We start from the raw sequence: 27,573 nt of genomic DNA on the forward strand, positions 1-27,573 counted from the left end.
GTTTTTATAGGGTCAGTTTTTTTTTTTCTTTCTGTTCATCTGACGGATCAGAAGAATGGAAAAATAACGGTGACCACAGGAAACTTTGTAATATGTTTTATCAGTGAGAAATGTCTAGTTCTCACATTATCAGCTATTTACCTCTACCCCTCTACCTAATTGCTTTTCACTGTGAAAAACTGTAAAATTCTGTCCAAAGACGCACCAGCTCTGCTGAAGTATCATATTACACATGTTAATGCAACTCTTCGGGGAGTAGGCAGGAGTGAGACAGTGATTGCACAGGAACATAGGAAGTTTTTTTTAATCTCAGCACAAGTGCTAAATTTGCAAACATACAGGTCAGTTCTTCTCTGTAATGTCCTCCATTGTCCTGGGACTGCTTCTGAGTGACTGTAAGGGCTTATGCCCAAGAACGTAAGGACTCTGTGCCCGTGCTGTAGACCGCAAGTTGTGGTCCACAATGCACGGGCACCGACTGTGGGGCAGCCACATGCGGATCGCGGACCCGTTCACTTGATCTGGCGATGCGGAGGCACGGCCAGAAACACCACGGAAGCACTCTGTAGTGCTTCCATGGGTTTCCGATCCGTGCTTCAGCACCGCATTTCCGGTTTTGCGGACCCATTTATGGAGTCAATCTGGATATGTTGCCCAAAGCAGTTTCACCATTAAATCCCCTTTAAAGCATTAGTAACTTTACATTAATCAATAGTACAGTGTTTGTACATGGGTGGGAATAACACTATTTCCGGCCACTATATCACCTGTATCTGGCATTTTGCCAGGCCAAAATTCTGGAACACTTGCCGGATTAATTTCCATTGAAATGGATTAATGCCAGATCCGGTACCAAATGTTCATGAAATTGCTGCATTGACGGATCAGGTTTTCCAGTCTGCGCAGACCTTTTAAAAATGTGAAAAAAATAAATACTGTATCCATTTTTCCGGAGAGATTGATCCGGTATTTTAATGCATTTGTCAAACGGATCCGGAAACAAATTATATCCGTTTGCATATGGATTTCCTGATCAGGCAGGCAGTTCCGGCAATGGAACCGCCTGCCGGATTCTTCTAACGCTAGTGTGAAAGTACCCTAAGACTGTTAGGAAGGAGAGCTTCCTCTGCCTTCTGTATGTGCAGTGGATGGCAGCTAGTCTCCACCCACCATGTCTGGGAGAACGGCAAACTACACATTCACTTTGCACAGAGGAAACTACTAGAAAATGCTAGATATAGGTGATATAGTGGCCGGAAATAGTGTTATTCCCCCATGTACAAACACTGTACTATTGATTAATGTAAAGTTACTAATGCTTTAAGGGGATTTAATGGTGAAACTGCTTTGGGCAATATATCCAGATTGACTCCATAAAAAGGCTGTTTGGGGCATGTGGTTTTCTCAGATGCTGCTGAGCACAAAATAAAAAGATGCTGATACAATTCCTTATTTAGGGTAGTGGCTGGTGTAACACTGATGCCTGAAAAGCATTGCTGCTTCTTGCACGGTCCTTTAGTCACCTGGGAACATGGACGTCAGTCTGTTATCCTGACAATGATTCTTCCTGGCTCTTTAATAGTTTATGTAGACTGTATTCTGCAAAAATGGTTTATTTTATGCTGTTTCTCTGACCAGGGTATTTCCTTTCAGAAACCTGTTGTAGAGGAAGAGGAATTGTCAGAACTCCACTTGCGTCTCTTGGCTTTGCAATCTGCAAGTAAAAAATGGCAACAGAAAGAACAGTTGGTAATGAAAGAAGGCAAGGAGAAACTATCAAAGGGCAAGACGGAGCCTCTGAAAGAAAGTGGAAAGCCAGAACCTCAGAAGGAAAAGAGCAATGCAAACTCTGTTGTGACGCGCAGAGTCAGTAGTGCGGCTAATGCAGGTAAACCAATAAACTACACACTACAAGCGCTGGTGCACATGATCGATCTCGGTCCTAGAAACACGACCCAGATTTACTGAACCGACGGCAAACTCACTGTACCATAATGATTTATGATGCAGTGAGTTTGATCGCAGGTCTGTTGTGCTGTACTTGCATCATGTGAGTACAGTAAAATAGACCCGCAATCAGATAGGAACTTGCGTCATAAATCATTATAATACAGTAAGTTCAGGTCAGGGGAGCTGCTGTCACTCCTGGAGACGCAGCTGACACATGGACTGTGTTTCCCGGATCGAGCTCGGTCGTGTGCATGAGCCTTAGCTGTTCATGGTGGTGGTGATATGGGCAGTGTTTCTGGAAGACAAACTCTTTTCTCCTTCCAGCTAAGCAAGCACGAAGAAGGCAGCAAACAAAAGCATGGAAAAAGTTGCAACAAGTGAAATCTGAAGAAAAGCGTAAAGAGGAGGAGGAGAAAAAGAAACAAGCTGAGGAAGAGGAGAGAAAAAAACGAGAAGAGGAAATCCGAAAGATTAGGGATCTCTCGAATCAAGAAGAGCAGTATAATAGATTTATGAAACTTGTAGGGGATAAGAGTAAACGCACCAAGGTGAGCGTCATAAGCTGTGCCACAAATGTCTGATATGGGTCCTGCCAAAAAGGCTGCCCCCCCCCCCCCCCCCACCACCCCCATCTATGTACAACCCTTTTAAAGTCAAAATTAAAAAGAAGTCTTGGGCACACTGGAACAGATCTTTCACATATCTTATAGTCGGCAAAGTCCAAAGAGGTATTCCTATTGTACACTTTAATGTCATGCATACGGATATACCATACATTTTGATAGGTGGTGATAAAAAAAACTATATGACCTCCGCCTATGTGGAGAACAGGAGTCGTGTTGCCATCAGTCTGCCATATGAGAACACTCCGTCCATCCACAGACCGAATGCAGAGCTGTGCACAGCTCTCTCCAAGTCTGTGGGTGTTTAGCAAGAGTGCTCAGGCTTTTTAAAAAAAAAAAAAAATTCTTTAACTTTGAATGCAGCCACGAGGACTAATTCTCCATATAGGCGGAACTTCAACCAATCACTTATTTAAAGGGAATCTATCACCAGTTTAAGGCTCCATTCACACATCCGCAATTCTGTTCCGCGTTCCGTCGGACTGCTATCTAATATGTATGCCCAGCCTTACGAATAGGTGCAGCTGGAGACCAGTGGTCAAAGTGGTGCCTCCAAAAAATCAATGTATGGCAAACTCTGCAAGGATCGCCCGTGTCCCAACAGTAGATCTGCAGCATGCGGATGAATGCCAGACAACTGTATGTGTGATCTCTCCTTATGTGGAGCACTTTTACCCTGGGTAAAACTATGAATGATGCCAGTGAACTAATGCTGCTGAAGCCTGTAGCAGTAGACTAGTTAAACCCCTCGAGGCAGCATTACTACATCGAAAGCCTGTATTTTCTGAACAGTATGCTTTTTGCAGCTACTTATGTCATGCTTTTCTCAGTCTTTTGATGCAGAGCAGAAGCGAGCTGAAAAACAGAGCTTGGAAAATTCTGGTGGTATCTACCAGTATGATAACTATGAGGAAGTTGCAATGGACACAGACAGTGAAACAAATTCTCCAGGTAATTCTTTTTTTTTTTTTCTTGGAGCAGTTTTATATTTGTACAGGCTTTGATGCCTGCCACAGTGGTGTTCCTAGGAACACACCGAATCTTCTATAGGCTACAATGGTAATTAATTGCAGCCTATGGATAATAATCAAGTCTTTTAGACAAGTGGTTAAAGTCCCTCTATCGCCACATGACTTTCTACGTCGCGGTGGTAGGCTCTTATCTGTAACCCGACTTATAAAAGCGGCGGGTTACATAGCGATCTGCTGGCGGTCCATGCCGCCGCAGATGGCTGTGACCATGCTGTCATTAGACAGCTGCAGTCACGGGGAGAAGTCCGGAAGCCAGCTGGAGCGGTCTTGCTGTAATACACGCTTGTAGCACTCTGCCGGCAGAGAGGGCTTTTTCTTATGTAAGAGCGCCACATGCCGGCTTTAAAATAAAATGTCAGCCTGCCAGCTGGGAATTAGCCTCTTTTTGACTTAAAATGTCCAAATTTACCCAAGGTGAATAACATAAAAAAATGCCACTTTGAAGCAGCTTGTAACGTTTTGGCGCTGTACAACAGTTTTCTGGCAGTACAGTGGCATAGAACCAGCTGCCAAAATGCTCTCCAGTCTTTTGAAGTCTTGCGGTGGGCCCAGCCAGTAGATAAATTGCATTAATAGCGTCCATTATCGGGGTACAATTGTACGGGAATGGTTTTAGAGATGTTTTGTCTTAAAGGAAAATGTTTTTCTTTTTTTTCCCATTATTTTTAGATTCTCGTCCATATTCATTGGGGGACACAGGAACCGTGGGTATAGCTATGTCCTCTAGGAGGTGTTGACACTAGTAAAAGCTGTTAGCTCCTCCCCTGGCAGCTATACCCCCTCCAGCCTGAAGAGAGAGCTTCAGTTTTTTCTAGTGTCAATAGCTCCTGAAGATTTTTTTTCTTTTTTTTTTTAGGTGGGGCAACGGTGATCTCCACCCCCCTCCCTCTCTGGAAGAGGCACCGCGGCCTATATCTCCTTTCTCATGCTGACCGACTGGCGGGTGTTTTATTATCGGCCCCTTGCGCTGAGACAGAGGAGCACATCTGGTTGGAAGGGGGCAGAGCCTATCAGCGCTTCGGACTGTGGGCGCATTCGCACCGCCGCGGCACTGAGTGGGGATACAGAACCTGAGGGGGCGGGGCCTTCTCTTCCCGCCACAGCGCTTAGACATATTTCTCGGACGGCGTCTCCTGGTCCTGGTAGGAACTGTTGCGCCTCTCCTCAGGTCACTGTATCCCTCCAGCCTCAAGGTATCTCCTGGATACATCATGTCTGATCCCTCCGCGGCTAATAGCTGTCCATTATGCTTGTGCTATGTGTCAGGCAAAATTCCCTTGCGGGCAACAGGATTCTGTCTGCAATGCTTGTCAGACGTTCAAGACAGACCTCAAAGGTGTTTTCTCGCCATAATGATTTTTCGGCGGTGGTTTCATGGCTTGGGATCACCCAGACATGCGTTTTTCCACCCCCAAAAAACTGGACATCCTATATCCTTTTCCAGCGGATTGTGTTTCCACGTGGGCATCCCCTCCTAAGGTAGACCCACCAGTGGCATGGCTCGCCAAAAATATAGCTATTCCTGTAGCCCATTGGATCCTCCCTACAGTCAGCTGAAGATCGTCGCTTGGAATCCTTGACTAAGTCCCTCTTTGTTGCTACAGGGTCACCCCTTAGGCCCGTGTTCGCCTCCGTGTGGGTGGCAAAGGCGATCTGAGTGGGGTAGCCAGCTGGACCAGGACTTGGTGTCCGAGGTCCCTGCTCAGGATCTTCGATCTTTGGCGCAGCTGGTCATCCAGGCGGGGAAGTTCCTCTGCGAGGCGTCCTTGGACGCTGGCGCCCTCATCGTGCGCTCTTCGGCGCTTGCAGTCACTTTATGCCGCGAGCTTTGGCTGAAGGTGTGGGCAGCGGACTTCCCTTTGCCGGCGCCTATCTTTTTGGTTCTCGGCTGGAGGCCACGGGAGGCAAGAGCACCCATCTTTCAAAACCTTGAGTCAAGCGGGCCTCTCCCATTAGGGGTTCCTCACGTGGCAGGCCCTTTCGTCGATTCGCTAGTTCCTGCACTGTGACGAGCTCTTTCGCTGGGAGAGGCGGATTTACTTCTCAAGATCGAAGCAAGAAACCATCCTTTCGGGCACAGCCCTCCTGGCGTCCCAGAAATCAGGGCGCTCAACCTCCTGCGGCTAAGCAGTCCTAAGCCTGAATGTGCACACCCGCCCAACAGGGTGGGGGGCCTTCTCCTCCTCTTCCAGGACGCTTGGGAACTCGAGATTGTATACTCGGGTTTCGTGAGCGAGTTCCTGTCTCTTTCCCCCCCCAACATGTTTTTTTCAATCCCATCTTCCACGGGACCCCCCCGAGTGGGTGGCCGCCTTCTCCCAGACCATTCAGTCCCTTCTGGATCGGGGAGTCATCTCTCCTGTTTCCCCAGAAGAAAGGTTTAAGGGGTTTCATTCAAACCTTTTTGTGGTCCCAAAAAGGAGGGCTCGGTGCGCCCAATCCTTGACCTCAAACTACTAAACTAGTTCCTCCATCTCCAGCGGTTTCGGATGGAATCCCTTTTTGTTCCGTAATGGCTTCTCTGGAGCATGGGGAAATTCCTTTCCTCCGGACAAGCGACTGGCCTTACACCGCTCCGTGAGGGTTCTTCTCGACTGCAGACTTCCGTCCATTCGACTCTGCATTAGGACGTTAGAGAAGATGGTCGCCTGTTTCGAGGCGATTCCCTTTGCCCAGTTCCACTCTTGCACGTTTCAGAGAGCGATCCTGTCCTCCTGGGACAAATCTTTCGAGAGCCTGGTCTATCCCATCCTCCTCTCTCCTCAGGTGAGGTCTTCCCTTTGTTGGTGGCTGTCGGTTCCAGTTCTGGGAAGGTCCTTCCGATCTCCTGGACGGTTGTAATCACCGACGCCAGTCTGCTGAGTTGGGGAGGAGTGTTCCCTCCCAGGACAGTCCAAGGCACATGGTCTCTGTCTGAGTCCAAGCTCCCGATCAATGTCCTGGAGCTCACGGCGATTCTTCTATATCTCCGGCACTGGACCCACCTCCTGAGGGGTCGCCCCGTCAGAGTCCAGTCGAACAACGCCACGGCGGTGACTTACATCAACCACCAGGGGGGAACACGCAGCCTCCCGGTGATGCAGGAATCTTCCAAGATCTTATGGTGGGCGGAGGCTCATGTAGCGGCAATTTCAGCGATCTACATCCTGGGGGTGTGGAGAACTGGACTGCGGACTTCCTCAGCAGAACCACGATAGATCCGGGCGATATGTCTACGTTGGGGTCGACGTGGACTTGATGGCCTCAAGGCTCAATCGGAAACTTCCCACCTTCCTCTCCCGCGCAAGGGATCCGGAAGCTTGCGGCATGGAGGCCCTGATCTCCCCTTGGCAGGGGTTTTCCCCCTCCTGCCCAGGGTTCTACGGAAAATCAGGATGGAGGGCATTCCGATTATCCTCGTCGCCCCAGATTGGCTTCATTGCGCGTGGTACGCCGACCTCGTTCTCCTTCTGGGAGATGTTCTTTTGTCACTGTCACTCAGCCGACCTGCTTTCGCAGGGATTGGTCTTCCATCAGCATTTAAAGGGAACTTGTCACTGGGATTTTGGGTATAGAGCTGAGGACATGGGTTGCTAGATGGCCGCTAGCACATCCGCAATACCCAGTCCCCATAGCTCTGTGTGCTTTTATTATGTATAAAAACCGATTTGATACATATGCAAATTAACCTGAGATGAGTCCTGTCCCTGACTCATCTCACGTACAGGACTCCTTTCTGGTTAATTTGCATATGTATCAAATCTTTTTTTTAACCCAATAAAAGCACACAGAGCTATGGGGACCGGGTATTGCGGATGTGCTAGCGGCCATCTAGCAACCCCTGTCCTCAGCTCTATACCCAAAATCCCAGTGACAGGTTCCCTTTAAGGTCTCTGTTTGTTTGACGGCGTGGCCATTGAAACCGCCATTCTAAAGCGAAGAGGTTTTTCGGCGGATGTTATGTTATGATATGATTCAGGCAAGGAAGGCTGCTTCGTCCAGGATCTATTACAGGACCTGGAGGTCCTTCCTGGGTTTCTGTGAAAGCCAAAACATTCCTCCTCCTCTTTGTTTTTTCTCTCCCTACGGTCCTGTTCTTTCTTCAATCAGGGTTGGACCTTGGTCTGGCTCTTAGCTCTTTGAAGGGTCAGGTCTCTTTCCATCACTCTTTCCATCTTTTTCCAGCGCCCTCTGGCCTCCCTCGGGCCTGTAAGGATTTTTAGGGAGTGGCACGTTTTCTCCGTACCATCCTCCTTTACCGCCTTGGGATCTGGATTTAGTCCTCTTAGCGCTCCAGGCTTCCCTCTTTGAGCCCCTGCGGTACATTTCTCTCAGATTCCTGTCCTGGAAGGTGGTTTTCCTTGTAGCTATCACTTCCATCAGACGGGTTCTTCATGAGGATGAAGCGGTTCTCCGGCCCGTTCCTTCCTTTCTTCCGAAGGTGGTCAGCGACTTCCATATCAACAAGGAAATTGTCCTTCCCTCACTGTGTCCCTCTCCTTCACACCCTAAGGAAAAGGAGTTGCACCATTTGGATGTTGTCAGAGCTCTGAAGATCTATTTAGCAGCCTCCTCTCCTTTCCGCCGCATGGACTCCCTTTTTGTCCTTCCGGAATGTCCTTGCAAAGGATTGGCAGTCTCCAAGGTGGCAATCGCACATTGGAATCGGGCTGCAATTGTGGAGTCTTACTGCGCCTGGGGCAGAATTCTCCCCTTAGGTGTCACGGCTCACTCCACTAGGGCGGTGGGCGCATCTTGGGCTCGGAGGAATCGTGCTTCGGCTGCTCAGTTGTGTAAGGCGGCTACTTGGTCCTCCTTACACACATTCACAAAATGTTACCAGGTGCATACTTGTGCATCGGCGGACGCTGCCTTAGGCCGCATGGTCTTGCAGGCGACAGTTTCTTAGATGCCTGCAGGGACGATTGCTTCCATAGGTCTGGTTTTTCCCTCCCTGTGGACTACTTTTGGACGTACCACGGTTCCTGTGTCCTCCAATGAATATGGGTGAGAAAAGGAGATTTTGTATAACTTAGCAGTAAAATCTGTTTCTCGCTCTTCATTGGGGGGACACAGCACCCACCCAGTATTGTTGTTCAACCACAGTTGTGGCTGTTGCTGGATAGAACCCCGTTGGGTTTTTGGCATGGTTAGTGTTCCACGTGTGTTCTTTCTGTCCTTCCTTCCTTCCTTCCTTCCTTCTCTCTCTCCAGGCTGGAGGGGGTAAAGCAGGGGAGGAGCTAACAGCTTTATCTAGTGTCAACTCCTCCTAGAGGACATAGCTATACCCACGGTTCCTGTGTCCCCCAATGAAGAGCGAGAAGGAGATTTTCCTGGTAAGTTATTCAAAAATCTCCTCCTTTTTTTTCCTTAACTTATTATTTTTAAAAACAATATTATGTCCATCATCTAATGGCGCAAAATAAAGGTCTAAGCCAGGTGTCCCGAGAAAAATATCAAATACTCTCGGCGCGTGCCATGTTCTCCTCAGCAGCACAGGGGAGAAGGAGTCTCTACCCCCCCGTGCCGGTTCTGCTAATAAGAAGGCAGGGGAGGGGCTGCACCACCAATGATAACTCCCCCATTAATACAAATATAGGTGGCAGAATCACATAACTGGCACCCGAACTCTGGCTGGGCGCTGCAATCCGGGGCAACTGCCACAGATCTCAGCTCCCTGTCATAGAGGTCGAGTGCCGGCTATGTGATTCTGCCGCCAGCACCCGCCTCTTGTATTTGTATTAAAAGTTTACTTATTTTCATTGGTAGTGCAGTGTGCCCCCCCCCCCCCCCGGTACTAAAAACATTGGTGGCAGTGGCCATAGGGTCCTCTCCTCCTCATTGGTGGTGCAGTGGCAGGTTCTGATCGATGCCCCAGCAGTGTAATCCTAAGGGCTCCGATCGGTTACTATGGCAGCCAGGACGCTACTGAAGCCCTGGCTGCCATAGTCGGCTCCCTGCTGCTGTGTGTACTATGCACAGGGCAGCAGGGAGAGTGTGAAGTCCTATTCACCCTAATAGAGATCTCCTAAGCCTTAGTCACACGTCAGTGTTTCACGGATATGTGCTGTACGTGTTCTCCACAGACAGCACACGTCCCTATTCATTTTAATGTGTGTATTCAGACATCTGTGTTCTAGCACGGTCCGTGGATTTGTGTTTTTAGCATTGATGCATGCTCTATTTTGTCCATTATGTCCATTATAGTCTATGGGTCCGTGAAAACCACAGATGCCATCCGTTTTTCACGGATCATTAAGAAGAGATGCTTTGAAAATTATTTTTCAGTGTCAGTGAAACACGGACACAACGCGTATCCTTCACAGACGTGTGAATAGGACAAGGGATGAAAAGATTAGAGGACCTTTCACCGATCCTGACATTGTGAACGAAGTATACAGACATGTAGAGCGGCGCCCGGGGATCTCACTGCACTTACTATTATCCCCGGGCGCCGCTCCGTTGTCCCGCTATGCCCTCCGGTATCTCCGCTCGCTAAGTTATAGTAGGCGGAGATTTCAGTCACTAAGGTATAGTAGGCGGAGTCTGCCCTTGTTCTGCTGTAGCGCTGGCCAATCGCGGCGCAGAGCTCACAGCCTGGAAGAAAAGAACCTCCCAGGCTGTGAGCTCTGCGCTGCGATTGGCCAGCGCTACAGCAGAACAAGGGCAGACTCCGCCTACTATAACTTAGTGACCGAAGATACCGGAGGGCACAGCGGGAGAACGGAGCGGCACCCAGGGATAATAGTAAGTGCAGTGAGATCCCCGGGCGCCGCTCTCCATGTCTGTATACTTAGTTCACAATGTCAGGATTGGTGAAAGGTCCTCTTTAAGTTTAACTCACCCCCTTTCCCAATTTTACATATAAAATATATAAACAATAAATAAACATATTACATATCGCTATGCTCCAAAAAGTGTGAACTATTAAAATATTTTAAAAAAAATCTCCTATGTGGTGAACGCCGTAACAGAAAAAATAAATTTAAATAAAAACCGTGCGATTGACCATTTTTTTTAAAGTTTTTTTATTTTGATTCGATTTCAATACCACAAAATGTTCCATAAAATGTGGAATACACGCTGCTTTGCTTTTTTTGGTGTTTTTATTTTATTTGGTGTGGTATTACTTTGTATCGAGTATCACAATACTTTTTTGTGGTATTGAAATCGAATCAAAATTTTGGTATCGTGACAACCCTATATTTATATATTAATAGTGATCACTGTCCCAAAATGCCCATACTGTTAAAGGGCATCTGATGGAGGAGTGTGATGTCAGGTTTTGGGCATAGACATTTCTGCTAAATCTGTATTATTATCTTATGCCTAGGGGCCTCCCCTTCGAGATCACCTTATTTTCCTGGAAATTCAATAGGATGTGTTCCGTCAGTGTTATGTGTAACAGAGCAGTTCCCTTCACAAGTTTGGGTAAGTTTCATTGACATAAGGGCGAATTCTGAATGCTGTGACATATGAATACACTCCATACACAGTCCCATTAAAATATGCTTCTTTTTACAGCCTTCCCCTTGTGAGGGCTCAATATACGATCCAGTTATTTCGAAGAGTTCTCCAGAAGTGCCACTGCCGCCTCCCCCACTTCCACCCGAGGAACCTGAGCAGCCTCCTAAACCTCCATTTGCAGATGAAGAGGAGGAAGAGGAAATGCTGCTGCGTGAGGAGCTTCTGAAGTCTTTGGCCAACAAAAGGGCTAACAAAGCAGAGGTATTGTTCAGTTGTTGACTACTGTCGGGTATTAAGCTGGGGGATGAGTGGGCAATAAGGGGCTGTCCCAACGCTACAACTTCCTTCCCAGCTCCTCTGTACCCATCTGCCTTTATATACCCCATTTTTGAACATCATTTTATTGGTTGTAAGTAGAAATATCTGTTTATTTTGTAGGAACAAACTAGCCAGCCTCCATCACCACCTCTCGCCAATATCATGCCTGTCCCAAGAATTACTCTGACGTCAGCAAATGTTAATACTGCCACACATCGGAAAACGACCACTCAGATAGTACGAGTTCTGAGACCTATCAGGCATGTGATAAAGGTATGCACTTCTCGAACAGCTAGCTTTATTCATGGACAGGACACCTGCCTACAACTGAGATGTGTGGAGTTACATTTTAGTCTGAAACGAATGTAACGTGCTGTGAAAGGAAAGAAATTCCCTTCATGTTCTCATTTTGGTCGCCATACGGTGTTCCTGATGGATTTAGTGCAATACTTCTATGTTTCACAGTACATAAACTGGAGAATGCTGTTCTCCATCAGACAGATGGCTAGCTCTCCAGCCGCACTCGTTCTCCAACAATCTTCTAAGCTGGTTTATGATTACATTCGAGTTCAGCTTTGGTCATCAGTCAACTTAGACGTTATTTCAGAAGATGTGACAAGGGCTTGAGACTCAGCCATCATGCAGCAAGATGACTGATTTAGTACAGCGTTCTGCAGCTGCTTCATCTTGTGAAATCTAACTGCTAAATGAAGCAAAATTTTGAATAAAAATCTACCACTAAAACTTTTTTGTAGACAAATGCATGGAAAGCAGTCATAAAAATACTGCTCTAAATTTGCCCATAGCCTTAGAAGGCAATGTGTCAGCTCAAAACAAAACCTCGAACCAGTGTAAGTGGTGGTTGAGAGGATTCCTTTTCGAGTCCTCTCTATTACATGCGTGAGTTAGTCTGCTTACACACTTGCGTTTTGGCTTTCCGTTTGTTGGATCCGTTCAGGGCTCTCACATGTGGTCCAAAACGGGTCACTGTGGCCCTAATGCATTCTAAATGGATAAGGATCCGCTCAGAATGCATCAATTTGGCTCCGAGGCGGACACTAAACCGCTGCTTGCAGCGTTTTGGTGTCTGTCTGATGAAACTGAGCCACACGCATCCCTCCTGACACGCAATGTAAGTCAATGGGGACGGATCAGTTTTCACTGGCACAATAGAAAACTGATCCATCCTCCATTGACTTTCAGTTGTGTTCAAGAAAAATCTTGGAAAAATCTCAGGCTTATGTGCACTCCCACAGTCCTGGATAACAGGAGTACAAGCACGACCACTGCTGGATTGTAGGGTGGTCATAACCCCTGGCTACGAGCAGTGTATAATGTAATGGGGAAAATGAATCCAGCCAGCAAAGGAGACAATATGGACAATCTCAGTACATTAGTAAGTGCCTTGTAGCAACTTTCCCTACAGTATAAATGCCATTTACTGAAGTGACACAACCCATTATGAAAGCTCAGATGTACTCTTTTCTTCTGACTTTGTTGAATCTTACTGTATGTATATCTTAATTGTGTAATTTACTTCTGTTGCATCCAACATGGTTGTATCATATCATATAATTATTTTTTTTCCGTCTCAAAAGCTTCCAAAGCACAAATCAGTAGTTGTTACTCTGAATGCGTCGGACGACAGCGAATCTGATGCAGAGCTACCCAGTCCAGGAGTTGGTGTTTTTGGAGGACTCGAGTCTATGATCAAAGAAGCCAGAAGAACTGCTGAAGTGAGAAATCATTAAAATGCCTTGTGTGTGGAAAACAAATCTGGTGCTATAGGTAGATGAAGACATAGCCAGAGGTAGAGGCGAAAGAGTATTTACTTGGTTATATCAAGTTTCCTGTCCACAGAATAGAGGATAACTATTAGATCTGTAGCGGTCTGGCCGCTGTTTCCATGGAGGCACCATACCCCACAGGGCCTCCAGCACTGAAGGGGGTGGCAGTTCGATCATGTACCATGCTTCTCCATTCATTTCTGTGGAACTGCTGAAAATAGCCAGGTGCTGTATCTCCAGCAGTCCCACAGAGATGAATGGCACAGCAGTGCACATGCTGAACATGCTGCTTTATTCATTTCGTGGAGCCATGTGGGTTGGATACAAACCTCCTGTTCTTATAATCAATGGGGCCCCAGTAGCTGGTCCCCCCCTAATGCCGTTATAAACAATGTCGTCCACGCTCCAAAAGTGAGGTGGTGCCAAGTGGAGGCATGCCTGAACCAAACCGTGATGCATCTCCAGGCAGTCTGTGCACCTAGATTGTAACCTGCATCGGCGTCATGTTTTTGGCCCGGATAAGATGCGGGTGCGTTGCGGGAAAATGCGCATTACAAAACATTGTAATGCATTTTGCATGCGCGTGAGAAAAATCGGTCAAGTGGACTCAGTGAGTTAATTTTTTATTTTGTTTTAACCCCTCCATCACTATTTTACTTTGCATTCTGTATTCAGAATGCTATTATTTTCCCTTATAACCATGTTAGAAGGGAAAATACTACAGATCGGGTCCCCAGCCCGATCGTCACCTAGCAATCATGCGTGAAAATCACACCGCATCCGCACTTGCTTGCTGAAGCTTGCGCTTTTCACTCTGCCTATTCACTTCTATGGGGCCTGCGTTTCGTGAAAAACGCAGAATATAGAGCATGCTGTGATTTTCACGCAACGCACAAGTGATGCGTGAAAATCACCGCTCATGTGCACAGCCCCATAGAAATGAATGGGTCCGGATTCAGTGCGGGTGCAATGCGTGCAACTCGCCCTTTGCACCCGCGCGGAATACTCGCCCGTGTGAAAGGGGCCTTAGAAATGTTTGAGAATTTTGAGTGTGTGCATAAAAACCCTGTGCCACAAAATGTCACACGGGCAGTTTAGAAAGTCGTGTAATGGAATCACCCAGTGAACGAGTATTGGCACCTTTTACACAAGTGAATTCATGCCATGTAAAAGAACCTGAACCCTGCAAGCTGCTATCTCACTGTAATAAAAATGCAAGCCGTAGACAAAAAACAAAGTTCCACCGCTTCATGCTGATTGGTATAGTGCGCATGCTGCATCCTAATGCATGTGAACTAGATTACTGCAGCTTTTAGTTTTCTTCATGCTCTTTTTACACACTAGAAAATGTTTTAGACACCATTCTTTTTTATTACCTAGTGTTATCTGTTCTTGCCTTTACTTTATAATTTTGAGTTGCTTTAATGTGTATTTCTAGGCATCTAAACCAAAAGCACCTTCTAAATCTGAAAAAGAAAATGACCCCATGAGGACCCCGGAAGCTTTGCCAGATGACAAGAAAATGGAGTATCGTCTGCTAAGAGAAGAGATTGCCAAGTAAGGCCATAGGACCCACACTGTTGTATAGAATGGCAGTCTGTTCTGGTATTCTCTTTTACTCATATACTGGTCAGATGACAGCCAAAAGGACACTTTTCTCGTGCATGGCATTGGGGGACACAGCACCATGGGTATATGTCCAACTACCACTAGGAGGCACTAGACACAAAAAGTGTTGGCTCCTCCCAGGTGGGCTATACCCTCTCCACAGGCACGAGGCTATCCAGTTTTAGTCTAGTGTCCGTAGGAGGCAGACCTGTCCTGCTTTTTTGCAGGTTCTGCTGTTTTTTATTTTTATTCTTTTCTTTTTTCTCTCTTCCGCAGGTCTCGGTGTTCTCCACCGTTATACCTGCTGCAGGCTGGGGCTCCATCGTGTTCCACTTTCGTTGCCCCCCTGCGGGCGCGTACTTCGGTACCATCGCCGGTCACCCAGTCCCCACGGACTGCATCCGCAGTGGCTTGCCGGCATTCCCACGGTTTCCGTGTTGAGTCTGCCGAAGGGGTGACCCTGCTGCGCCCGAAGACATCGGAGGTTCCCTCCTGTGGCCAGGGGGATGGGATCCACCTTAGCTGGGGGTCCTGGGGAGCCTCCATCTTCCCCCTAGCCAACCCCCCCTTTTTTCTGGGGGGGGTTATATTCTTGTTTTCCCTCCCTTCTCTTCCCCCTTGGTTGGTCTTTTCTCTCCTCCCTGGCCACACAGTCTTCTCCCTGGCTTCTCCGCTACTTTAGTCCCCGGCTTCTGCCGGGACTAGGCCTCATCTTCTGTGGCCCGTTCCCGGCTCCCAGGTGCTCCGTTTGCCCTGATCCACCTGTCCCTAGGTGTCGCTTCTCCCCCCCTACCCTCCTCACCTATTTTTATGATTCGGTGGGCCCTCTGCCGGCCGCGGTTCGCCCCGCCCCCCTCGCTCCATTCCCGGCCGCCTTAATAAATCGAGGCCCCGGCTTTTGGGCCTGCTAGGCCGCAATCTTCCCGGCCCCTCCTCCTTGCTTCCTGGGCTTTTCTGAGCCCCGCCCGGCCCTTGGGAGGGGCTATCTCTTCACCCTTTCCTGGGCTAACGTGTTTTTTCTGCTGAAGGGGGTGGTTAACCCCTTCCCTCCCCTCAATTGCTTTATGTCCCCTGCAGCCCTACTGACCACCTCTTTTGGGGGGACAAGCTGCTGCAGCGCCTCTTTGGGGGAACAGGGCGTCCGGGTCAGGATAGACAGCCTCTGCTGGCTGCTTTTTGAGCATCTCCTCTCCCAGCCTCTCCTCGGTCGCCACGTGTTTTCACGTGCGTCCGCTGTCTGCACCTCTCTGGGTCTAACAATGGCTGCCGTGCGGTCAGCCTGTCCCTGCTGGGTGCAGTACCTCTTCCCAGATCCTTTCCCCGAACAATCCCTTTGTGTCGGTCCCCCATGAATGGGCTCCCTCCGTGTCAATGCCATGGGAACCTTGACCGCCTCTCCCTGGCGGTGTCACTGGCCGCTACCAATCCAAATTGCGGCCACCTCTGCCCTCCCAGGGTCCTCCCTGCAGATGGGGCACGCTCAGTTAGGGGTACCTGCACCCGGGTTCGGCTAGGGGTAGCTCACGGTACTCCCTCGGGTGGTCTCAACGGGGTACCACCCCTCCTCGGCATCCTCGGATCCCCCCCAGGACAGGCCTGAGGCTGGTGACGAATCCTTCCTGTCACCCCATCCGTTGCCTCTGGGGACACCTCTGCGCCGATTCCCTCGGAACAGAGCATCAGGCGGTCTTCCTCCATACAGAAGCCCTCTGGGAGGTCAAGACGAATGTGGACGGAGGAACCTTTCCTACCCAGGGTTGGTATCCCCTCTAGTGGATTTTCGGATGGTGCTCCCTGACCACACAGGTATTCAACCGCACAGGTAAGGCAGCCGTCCCCGTGTTTAGCATACTGAGTCACCTACGCGGTGTCTCTGATACGTACGCCTTCTCCTTAACAGGGGGATGCCTGCACCACTGCCATAGGCTGTCCCTGACAAGCCTTCCTGGTTCCCCTATACCAGGGGCTATCCTCTACATATTTGAGAGTGTTTCCACAGGGTCCCCATCCTGGTGGTGGTGTTCGCCACTCTACCTCATTACAGGGGGTTCCTGTTCTGGGCAAGCGGTTAGCTCGGCTATCGCCTCCTGTAGGTTGGGGAGTTAAGAGCAATTGTACAGCTGCCTTGCCCCTTTTCATAGGTAGTGTACCTACACCTACTCCAGATGCTGGAGCCATTACTCCTGGCTGGCTCTGGGGTGTTCCATACAGCACTATTTCTCCCTTCCGGGCGAGATGTACAGGCCGCTTCGATTGCCGTTGCAATTGCACCTGTCTGTTCCCAGCCACTTTGCTCCCGTCATAGGTAGAGTATCTACGCCATCCCCTGATGCTGTAGCCAATTCCCCTGGCTGGCGCTATGGTGTTCCGTGCGGCACTATTTCTCCCTTTCTGGCGAGATTTACAGGCCGCCTTTAATTGCCGTTGAAATTGCACCTGTCTATTCCCAGCCATTTTGCTCCCTTCATAGGTAGAGTACCTACGCCATCTCCGGTGCTGTGGTCGATACCCCTGGCGGGCTCTATTGTCTTCCAGGCGGCAACATTTCTCCCTACGGGCGAGATATAGAGGCCACTTTCTATTGCCATAGAGTTGCCCCTGTCCGGTTCAGTTACACCTGTCTGTTCCCTGCCACCTTGATCCCTTAACAGGTAGAGTACCTGCACCATCTCCGGATGTGGTAGCCGTTCCTCCTGTCCGGCTTTATGGTGTACCATGTGGCATTTTCTCTCCCTTACAGGACGAGATTTTGAGGCCTCCTCCAGTTGCCGTGGCCATTGCACCTTCCTCATCATAGTGTGCACCACACAGCCATCTTACTTCCTTCATAGGTAGAGTTCCTGAACCGTCTTTGATGCTGCAGCCGTTACACCTGTCTGGCTTCTATGGTGTACTATGCGGCCCTGTTTCTGTTGCCATTGCACCTACCTGATTGTAGTGTGCACCTGTCTTGTTCTTTGTGGTACCGTGCGGCCCTATGGGTTCCATTGTTAACGCGGTTGCTGTTGCACCTCTCTGGGTCTGGGGTGCACCATGCGGCCACATTGCTTCGATCTTAAATGAAGTTCCTCTTCACAGCCATATTTCTACTTTACAGGTTGTGTACCTGTACCCTCCGAATGCTGTCGCATCCCCAGATGCTGTGGCTATGTTTCCACTCTCCTTGGTCGGCAACATGCAGCCACTTTACCTTTATTTTAGGCGTGTGTTTGTAGTACCCCAAGTGCTGGGCCCTGTGGTGCGATCTGTGGCCCAGACAGTTTCTTTCTTACTAGGTGTTTTCTGCCCACGGGTTCTAATCTGTGCTGCAGATGTTGGTTCCATCCGTTTGGTTCTTCCATACGTCTGCCACTCCGTTACTGTCGTCCTCATTGGTCTCCTTGTGCCGCTCAAGGCACTGTCAGCACCAGGTCACCCTTGTTCAGCATGTGCATGGTTACCATATCTGGCAGGGGTGGTTCAGCCCATCCCCCACCTTATCGGTCTAGTGCTGCTTCTGGTAGCTCCAGTATATGACTGATCTGTCTGGTCCGGCGGGTGGTCCTCATTCAACCTCCTACTCCATGGCCAGGTGGTTGTTGGCCTTTGTGCTAGAGTTGCTCTTGCTTTCTCTTTAAGGTCCTACGGTATGCTGTGCTCCGCGTTACCCCATGTTATAGGGGAGTACTCACATTGTTTCCTATTGCTGAGTGGGCCATTCCTGGTGTAGTACAAGGATCTCCACTGGATCTTCTACCTTGTTTGGACATGTTGCTGGTGAGCATCGGCCGCGGCAGTGGTTTTCGGTCATCGCTGGATGTCCGCCTCACGGTATCCTTCTGGGTCCACGGCTTTTATCATTGCTGGACGTCCTCCCTGACGGGTCAAGGACAGGACCTCTGAGCGCCACACACACCTGTCTGAATTTTCAGCTGATTGCTCTGGTATCGGACAGGGCCCCGTAGTTCCTTCTGGGTCCAGGTGTTTTCGGTATTCCCTTGTATTTTCTGCTTAGTTGTGCTACATGGCGAAGGGGCAGTCCTCTTGGACCTTGCTGTCGTCTGCACCTGTCTGGTACTTTCTCCCCCCTGGAAGTTTTCTGTATGCCGGTCGCAGCTGGTTTCTACATTTCTATGTAGGCTACCCCGGTTTTTTCATGGCGACTTCTGCATTCCTTATGCATATCGATGTCTGTCGTTTTGTGGTACCTCCGAGCTGCTGTACTTGCCCTCTCTGGGACAATGTTTACGGTTTGCTGGTCAATGTTTTTGGTGCGGCTAGTTGTCCATGGCCAATGTCCCTTCCCCTATGGCGGTTTCTTTTCGCCTTTCCTGGATATGCTGGCTTGCGTTGTCTTCCGGTGGTTCAGCTCCTGGTTCCTTGTGACCCCATCTGGGTACTCCTTTCTGGAGTCCCTGTCCCTGTTCATTTGAGGTCCTCTTGGGATTTGTCTTTTTTTCCATCCTCCCACGTAAAGTACCTGGTATTGAGTGGTTTGGTGCTACGGTTTGCAATTCCACCGTATGGTCTCCTTCGGGAGGGACCTCCTCCTGTTGTAGACCCCTTCCTCCTTAGGCTGTTTGGAGTGCTCTTCTTCTACTCCCATGTCTGTCAGTCCAGTGTGTTCCTGCCAAGGTTGCCTGGGCCTGTCTCTGGTTCCTTTTTTCCATGATACTTCACATGCCCAGAGTTTCCTCTGGTCTTGCGCTTTACAGTGCTATCTTGTTTTCGGAGGCTTGTGCCTCGTTTCCTGTTTTTGGGGACGCAGGAGCGATCGTTCTTTGTTCCTGGCTTTTACCTACAACCCCCTCCTTCTCCAAGGGTTGGCAGTTTCCTCTAGCAGCCTTGGGTTTTCGCCTTTACATGGGGCGCTTGGCTTCTTCACCTGGCCTTGCGGTGAGGGGAGTCCCTCTCCCTTCACATGTGAGCCTTGCTATGGCTTCCCTCACTCGTTTGGTTTCCAGTGCTTCCCTGTTTCTTTTCTCCCCTGGCCTTTCAGGGGATGGCCACAGGTTTATGGGTCTGAGACAATGTAGGGCGTTGGGTCGATCCAACACGCAGTGCTGTCCTAATTTTTTTCTCCAGCCCTTGGCTGCGCTTGGTGTTCCCTTTTGCCACCTTCTTGCATTTGGGATTTTCTTCCAGACATTTGTCCTGGGGTGCTGGCAGCCTTCCCTGCTTCTTCTGAGGTTTCTTCCTTGTTATGAGACCTCTTGCCCATTCCGTGTTTTTTCCTGTTGGGTCACATGGTCACATTCTCCTGCACCTGTATGCCCAGCCGGTGGCACGTCTCTTCTTTTCCCACCCTCAGGGACTGCTTTGGGACGTCCCATGGTGCTGTGTCCCCCAATGCCATGCACGAGAAAATTGGATTTTTTGTACTCACCGTAAAATCCTTTTCTCGTAGTAGGCATTGGGGGACACAGCACCATGGGTATATGTCCAACTACCACTAGGAGGCACTAGAAACAAAAAGTGTTGGCTCCTCCCAGGTGGGCTATACCCTCTCCACAGGCACGAGGCTATCCAGTTTTAGTCTAGTGTCCGTAGGAGGCAGACCTGTCCTGCTTTTTTGCAGGTTCTGCTGTTTTTTATTTTTATTCTTTTCTTTTTTCTCTCTTCCGCAGGTCTCGGTGTTCTCCACCGTTATACCTGCTGCAGGCTGGGGCTCCATCGTGTTCCACTTTAGTTGCCCCCCTGCGGGCGCGTACTTCGGTACCATCGCCGGTCACCCAGTCCCCACGGACTGCATCCGCAGTGGCTTGCCGGCATTCCCACGGTTTCCGTGTTGAGTCTGCCGAAGGGGTGACCCTGCTGCGCCCGAAGACATCGGATGGTGAGTATATCTGATGGTGAGTATACTCCCCTGTCCCTGTGTCCCTGCCCCAGGGTTAGGTTCCCTCCTGTGGCCAGGGGGATGGGATCCACCTTAGCTGGGGGTCCTGGGGAGCCTCCATCTTCCCCCTAGCCAACCCCCCCTTTTTTCTGGGGGGGGTTATATTCTTGTTTCCCCTCCCTTCTCTTCCCCCTTGGTTGGTCTTTTCTCTCCTCCCTGGCCACACAGTCTTCTCCCTGGCTTCTCCGCTACTTTAGTCCCCGGCTTCTGCCGGGACTAGGCCTCATCTTCTGTGGCCCGTTCCCGGCTCCCAGGTGCTCCGTTTGCCCTGATCCACCTGTCCCTAGGTGTCGCTTCTCCCCCCCTACCCTCCTCACCTATTTTTATGATTCGGTGGGCCCTCTGTCGGCCGCGGTTCGCCCCGCCCCCCTCGCTCCATTCCCGGCCGCCTTAATAAATCGAGGCCCCGGCTTTTGGGCCTGCTAGGCCGCAATCTTCCCGGCCCCTCCTCCTTGCTTCCCGGGCTTTTCTGAGCCCCGCCCGGCCCTTGGGAGGGGCTATCTCTTCACCCTTTCCTGGGCTAACGTGTTTTTTCTGCTGAAGGGGGTGGTTAACCCCTTCCCTCCCCTCAATTGCTTCATGTCCCCTGCAGCCCTACTGACCACCTCTTTTGGGGGGACAAGCTGCTGCAGCGCCTCTTTGGGGGAACAGGGCGTCCGGGTCAGGATAGACAGCCTCTGCTGGCTGCTTTTTGAGCATCTCCTCTCCCAGCCTCTCCTCGGTCGCCACGTGTTTTCACGTGCGTCCGCTGTCTGCACCTCTCTGGGTCTAACAATGGCTGCCGTGCGGTCAGCCTGTCCCTGCTGGGTGCAGTACCTCTTCCCAGATCCTTTCCCCGAACAATCCCTTTGTGTCGGTCCCCCATGAATGGGCTCCCTCCGTGTCAATACCATGGGAACCTTGACCGCCTCTCCCTGGCGGTGTCGCTGGCCGCTACCAATCCAAATTGCGGCCACCTCTGCCCTCCCAGGGTCCTCCCTGCAGATGGGGTACGCTCAGTTAGGGGTACCTGCACCCGGGTTCAGCTAGGGGTAGCTCACGGTACTCCCTCGGGTGGTCTCAACGGGGTACCACCCCTCCTCGGCATCCTCGGATCCCCCCCCAGGACAGGCCTGAGGCTGGTGACGAATCCTTCCTGTCACCCCATCCGTTGCCTCTGGGGACACCTCTGCGCCGATTCCCTCGGAACAGAGCATCAGGCGGTCTTCCTCCATACAGAAGCCCTCTGGGAGGTCAAGACGAATGTGGACGGAGGAACCTTTCCTACCCAGGGTTGGTATCCCCTCTAGTGGATTTTCGGATGGTGCTCCCCTGACCGCACAGGTATTCAACCGCACAGGTAAGGCAGCCGTCCCCGTGTTTAGCATACTGAGTCACCTACGCGGTGTCTCTGATACGTACGCCTTCTCCTTAACAGGGGGATTCCTGCACCACTGCCATAGGCTGTCCCTGACAAGCCTTCCTGGTTCCCCTATACCAGGGGCTATCCTCTACACATTTGAGAGTGTTTCCACAGGGTCCCCATCCTGGTGGTGGTGTTCGCCACTCTACCTCATTACAGGGGGTTCCTGTTCTGGGCAAGCGGTTAGCTCGGCTATCGCCTCCTGTAGGTTGGGGAGTTAAGAGCAATTGTACAGCTGCCTTGCCCCTTTTCATAGGTAGTGTACCTACACCTACTCCAGATGCTGAAGCCATTACTCCTGGCTGGCTCTGGGGTGTTCCATACAGCACTATTTCTCCCCTCCGGGCGAGATGTACAGGCCACTTCGATTGCCGTTGCAATTGCACCTGTCTGTTCCCAGCCACTTTGCTCCCGTCATAGGTAGAGTATCTACGCCATCTCCTGATGCTGTAGCCAATTCCCCTGGCTGGCGCTATGGTGTTCCGTGCGGCACTATTTCTCCCTTTCTGGCGAGATTTACAGGCCGCCTTTAATTGCCGTTGAAATTGCACCTGTCTATTCCCAGCCATTTTGCTCCCTTCATAGGTAGAGTACCTACGCCATCTCCGGTGCTGTGGCCGATACCCCTGGCGGGCTCTATTGTCTTCCAGGCGGCAACATTTCTCCCTACGGTCGAGATATAGAGGCCACTTTCTATTGCCATAGAGTTGCCCCTGTCCGGTTCAGTTACACCTGTCTGTTCCCTGCCACCTTGATCCCTTAACAGGTAGAGTACCTGCACCATCTCCGGATGTGGTAGCCGTTCCTCCTGTCCGGCTTTATGGTGTACCATGTGGCATTTTCTCTCCCTTACAGGACGAGATTTTGAGGCCTCCTCCAGTTGCCGTGGCCATTGCACCTACCTCATCATAGTGTGCACCAAACAGCCATCTTACTTCCTTCATAGGTAGCGTGCGGCCCTATGGGTTCCATTGTTAACGCAGTTGCTGTTGCACCTCTCTGGGTCTGGGGTGCACCATGCGGCCACATTGCTTCGATCTTAAATGAAGTTCCTCTTCACAGCCATATTTCTACTTTACAGGTTGTGTACCTGTACCCTCCGAATGCTGTCGCATCCCCAGATGCTGTGGCTATGTTTCCACTCTCCTTGGTCGGCAACATGCAGCCACTTTACCTTTATTTTAGGCGTGTGTTTGTAGTACCCCAAGTGCTGGGCCCTATGGTGCGATCTGTGGCCCAGACAGTTTCTTTCTTACTAGGTGTTTTCTGCCCACGGGTTCTAATCTGTGCTGCAGATGTTGGTTCCATCCGTTTGGTTCTTCCATACGTCTGCCACTCCGTTACTGTCGTCCTCATTGGTCTCCTTGTGCCGCTCAAGGCACTGTCAGCACCAGGTCACCCTTGTTCAGCATGTGCATGGTTACCATATCTGGCAGGGGTGGGTCAGCCCATCCCCCACCTTATCGGTCTAGTGCTGCTTCTGGTAGCTCCAGTATATGACTGATCTGTCTGGTCCGGCGGGTGGTCCTCATTCAACCTCCTACTCCATGGCCAGGTGGTTGTTGGCCTTTGTGCTAGAGTTGCTCTTGCTTTCTCTTTAAGGTCCTACGGTATGCTGTGCTCCGCGTTACCCCATGTTATAGGGGAGTACTCACATTGTTTCCTATTGCTGAGCGGGCCATTCCTGGTGTAGTACAAGGATCTCCACTGGATCTTCTACCTTGTTTGGACATGTAGCTGGTGAGCATCGGCCGCGGCAGCGGTTTTTGGTCATCGCTGGATGTCCGCCTCACGGTATCCTTCTGGGTCCACGGCTTTTTTTTTTTTTTTTTTTTTTTTTTTTTTTTTTTCCCCGTCGCTGGACGTCCTCCCTGACGGGTCAAGGACAGGACCACTGAGCGCCACACATCTGTCTGAATTTTCAGCTGATTGCTCTGGTATCGGTCAGGGCCCCGTAGTTCCTTCTGGGTCCAGGTTTTTTCGGTTTTCCCTTGTATTTTATGCTTGGTTGCACTACATGGCGGAGGGACGTTCCCCTTGGACCTTGCCGTCGTCTGTACCTATCAGGTACTTTCTCCCCCCTGCGAGTTTTCTGTATGCCGGTCGCAGCTGGTTTCTACATTTCTATGTAGGCTACCCCGGTTTTTTCATGGCGACTTCTGCATTCCTTATGCATATCGATGTCTGTCGTTTTGTGGTACCTCCGAGCTGCTGTACTTGCCCTCTCTGGGACAATGTTTACGGTTTGCTGGTCAATGTTTTTGGTGCGGCTAGTTGTCCATGGCCAATGTCCCTTCCCCTATGGCGGTTTCTTTTCGCCTTTCCTGGATATGCTGGCTTGCGTTGTCTTCCGGTGGTTCAGCTCCTCGTTCCTTGTGACCCCATCTGGGTACTCCTTTCTGGAGTCCCTGTCCCTGTTCATTTGAGGTCCTCTTGGGATTTGTCTTTTTTTCCATCCTCCCACGTCAAGTACCTGGTATTGAGTGGTTTGGTGCTACGGTTTGCAATTCCACCGTATGGTCTCCTTCGGGAGGGACCTCCTCCTGTTGTAGACCCCTTCCTCCTTAGGCTGTTTGGAGTGCTCTTCTTCTACTCCCATGTCTGTCAGTCCAGTGTGTTCCTGCCAAGGTTGCCTGGGCCTGTCTCTGGTTCCTTTTTTCCATGATACTTCACATGCCCAGAGTTTCCTCTGGTCTTGCGCTTTACAGTGCTATCTTGTTTTCGGAGGCTTGTGCCTCGTTTCCTGTTTTTGGGGACGCAGGAGCGATCGTTCTTTGTTCCTGGCTTTTACCTACAACCCCCTCCTTCTCCAAGGGTTGGCAGTTTCCTCTAGCAGCCTTGGGTTTTCGCCTTTACATGGGGCGCTTGGCTTCTTCACCTGGCCTTGCGGTGAGGGGAGTCCTTCTCCCTTCACATGTGAGCCTTGCTATGGCTTCCCTCACTCGTTTGGTTTCCAGTGCTTCCCTGTTTCTTTTCTCCCCTGGCCTTTCAGGGGATGGCCACAGGTTTATGGGTCTGAGACAATGTAGGGCGTTGGGTCGATCCAACACGCAGTGCTGTCCTAATTTTTTTCTCCAGCCCTTGGCTGCGCTTGGTGTTCCCTTTTGCCACCTTCTTGCATTTGGGATTTTCTTCCAGACATTTGTCCTGGGGTGCTGGCAGTCTTCCCTGCTTCTTCTGAGGTTTCTTCCTTGTTATGAGACCTCTTGCCCATTCCGTGTTTTTTCCTGTTGGGTCACATGGTCACATTCTCCTGCACCTGTATGCCCAGCCGGTGGCACGTCTCTTCTTTTCCCACCCTCAGGGACTGCTTTGGGACGTCCCATGGTGCTGTGTCCCCCAATGCCATGCACGAGAAAATTGGATTTTTTTGTACTCACCGTAAAATCCTTTTCTCGTAGTAGGCATTGGGGGACACAGATCCCACCCTATGTTTTTACTTCCGCTTCTCCGGGCTGGTCTCTTGATCTTTCCCGGTACGGGAGTTGTTGGTTCCTTGCTTTTCTTCTCTCTCCTACTGCTTTTGGTACAAACTGAATAGCCTCGTGCCTGTGGAGAGGGTATAGCCCACCTGGGAGGAGCCAACACTTTTTGTGTCTAGTGCCTCCTAGTGGTAGTTGGACATATACCCATGGTGCTGTGTCCCCCAATGCCTACTACGAGAAAAGGATTTTACGGTGAGTACAAAAAATCCAATTTTTTTGGCTGCTTTTGTTACGTGATTTAACAGCCTTACAGTGGTAGCCAGCTAATCTTTTGTTGCCTTGTCAGTTCTAGCTTATTTACGTACTATTGAAAATGTTTATTGTGTTTTTGTTTTTTTGTGTAGCCGAGAAAAGCAGAAACTCTTGAAAATGGACCAGTCAAAAGCAAGCTTATCTCCAACCAATTCTGACATGGAAGCAGACGGCAACAGAAGACTTGTCAAGGACCTAAAAGTGACTGAGGCTGAATCAAGACACACGAAACAGAGGTATGTCACCGAGATTTAGTGGTGAGCCATAGGTTTGTCATTTTTCTTTGATAAAATCATGGGTAAGAAATACTTTTGTTCACGTATTTCATTAGATTACTTGGTTGCATTCTGTGAACTGAGGTATATAGCTGGGTAACACACATGTAAAAGCTAAAGCACATGTAATAAAATAAAACCCACCCAAATCTCCTGCCAATCCAGCAGTGATGCTCCACAGCGGGGGGTACCCCACAGGTACAAATATTTATATCACACACTACAAACCAATGAAAGGTCCTCTTTAAGGCCAGTTTCACATGAACTTATTCCCATGTAAGTGTCATGTTTACCACCATTGGTCTGCTGTCCTGTACACTCAGCATCATGTGAGTACAGGATAGAAGCCCTGAGGCCAGGCAGGACTTCACGCCATCGGAGCTCACAATGATTCATCTGTGGGCTCGCGAAGTGCTACCGAACATATTTCTGAGACGTAACATGCTCATGTTAACTGGACAAATGTTTGGATTTTTATTTATTTTTTTACATTAATGTTTACTTGAATAAGATGGCTCTGTGGCACTCACTCAAAGGGGTTGTCCCATCTCACCGTTTCCATGGTGGCATGGGAATAAGCTGGCCTCAGGTGGCTGGGTTTATTCAAACAGCCGAACTGGTTTGAGCTCCTCCTCCTTTTTCCCCCCCCTAACCCTCATTGTAGAGAATGCGAGCTATGCTGTTTGGAAACAGCAAAATGGGACAAACCCTTTAAAGAGGTTCTCCGAACATTTCCTCTAACCCATGGTACTAACCTGCGGCGAGAAGATGTTTCACATAGTACTTACCCTCCTGTGTTCCACCCACACTAGCATCTCCATTGTGCGCTTTTCCGCCAGAGCTTTTTTTTTTTCTATCCAGCTGCAATTAAGTCAATGCAGCTGAACAGAAAAGGAACCGACCACATCCGGGTGGGAGTTGGGTGGAAGAGAGAAGGACGGTAATTACTATGTGAAACCTCTCTCTTCCGCAGGTTAGTTACCATGGACAAATTTAAGGAAATGACCGGAGTTCCTCTAAGTTTGATCATGTAGGCACAATAGTTTTATTTAATGCGGCAGAATGCACAGTTATTTATCTAGATGGGCGTTAAGGTTTACTAGAGCGAGAGTCAAGTCTACCATTCGGCAGTGCATTTAAAAAAAGAGAGAATGAGAAATCTATACATCTCGGTGTTTGTGGAGGGGCCACTGGTTAGACCATTTAGATATCAATGTTAGATTGGTTATATTTGCTGATTGATTTTATTCTTCATTTAGAGTGCTGCTATTAAAGGACGAATCTCTTTTAAAACATCTCTTGCAACAAGAGGAAAAGAAAAGGGAGTCCATCAGAACTGCAGAGCTGAAGATCACCAGACTCTCGGAACAGCTGCAAGCAACTGAGAAGTTCTTAAATGCCAATCGTGCGCTTCTGAAGAAATTGCAAGAACAAGTGAGCCCAGTTTATACAGACAGCAAGGGTTTCTAAAATAGTTTAGAGTGTGGTCTGTGCAGAAACATGATTTACATATGAAAACGT

The 27,573-nt window shown here is 49.7% G+C and overlaps 1 protein-coding gene across 2 annotated transcripts in view; it reads left to right on the forward strand.

The window, feature by feature from the left end:
* The window catches only part of ZFC3H1 (zinc finger C3H1-type containing), a 76,911-nt gene that overhangs the window by 17,593 nt on the left and 31,745 nt on the right, over nucleotides 1-27,573 (forward strand). Inside the window, exons 4-13 of one of the 2 annotated variants that reach the window (XM_044280437.1) lie at nucleotides 1,639-1,888; nucleotides 2,275-2,498; nucleotides 3,404-3,524; nucleotides 10,917-11,014; nucleotides 11,108-11,311; nucleotides 11,489-11,641; nucleotides 12,967-13,104; nucleotides 14,594-14,712; nucleotides 25,870-26,013; nucleotides 27,312-27,486. In XM_044280437.1, the coding sequence (XP_044136372.1) occupies nucleotides 1,639-1,888; nucleotides 2,275-2,498; nucleotides 3,404-3,524; nucleotides 10,917-11,014; nucleotides 11,108-11,311; nucleotides 11,489-11,641; nucleotides 12,967-13,104; nucleotides 14,594-14,712; nucleotides 25,870-26,013; nucleotides 27,312-27,486 (1,626 nt within the window). The remainder of the gene's footprint in view (nucleotides 1-1,638; nucleotides 1,889-2,274; nucleotides 2,499-3,403; nucleotides 3,525-10,916; nucleotides 11,015-11,107; nucleotides 11,312-11,488; nucleotides 11,642-12,966; nucleotides 13,105-14,593; nucleotides 14,713-25,869; nucleotides 26,014-27,311; nucleotides 27,487-27,573) is intronic. The other variant, XM_044280438.1, reaches the window with a different exon arrangement.

This window comes from Bufo gargarizans, chromosome 2 (genome assembly GCF_014858855.1).
Source record: "Bufo gargarizans isolate SCDJY-AF-19 chromosome 2, ASM1485885v1, whole genome shotgun sequence".
Classification (NCBI taxonomy): Eukaryota; Metazoa; Chordata; class Amphibia; order Anura; family Bufonidae; genus Bufo; species Bufo gargarizans.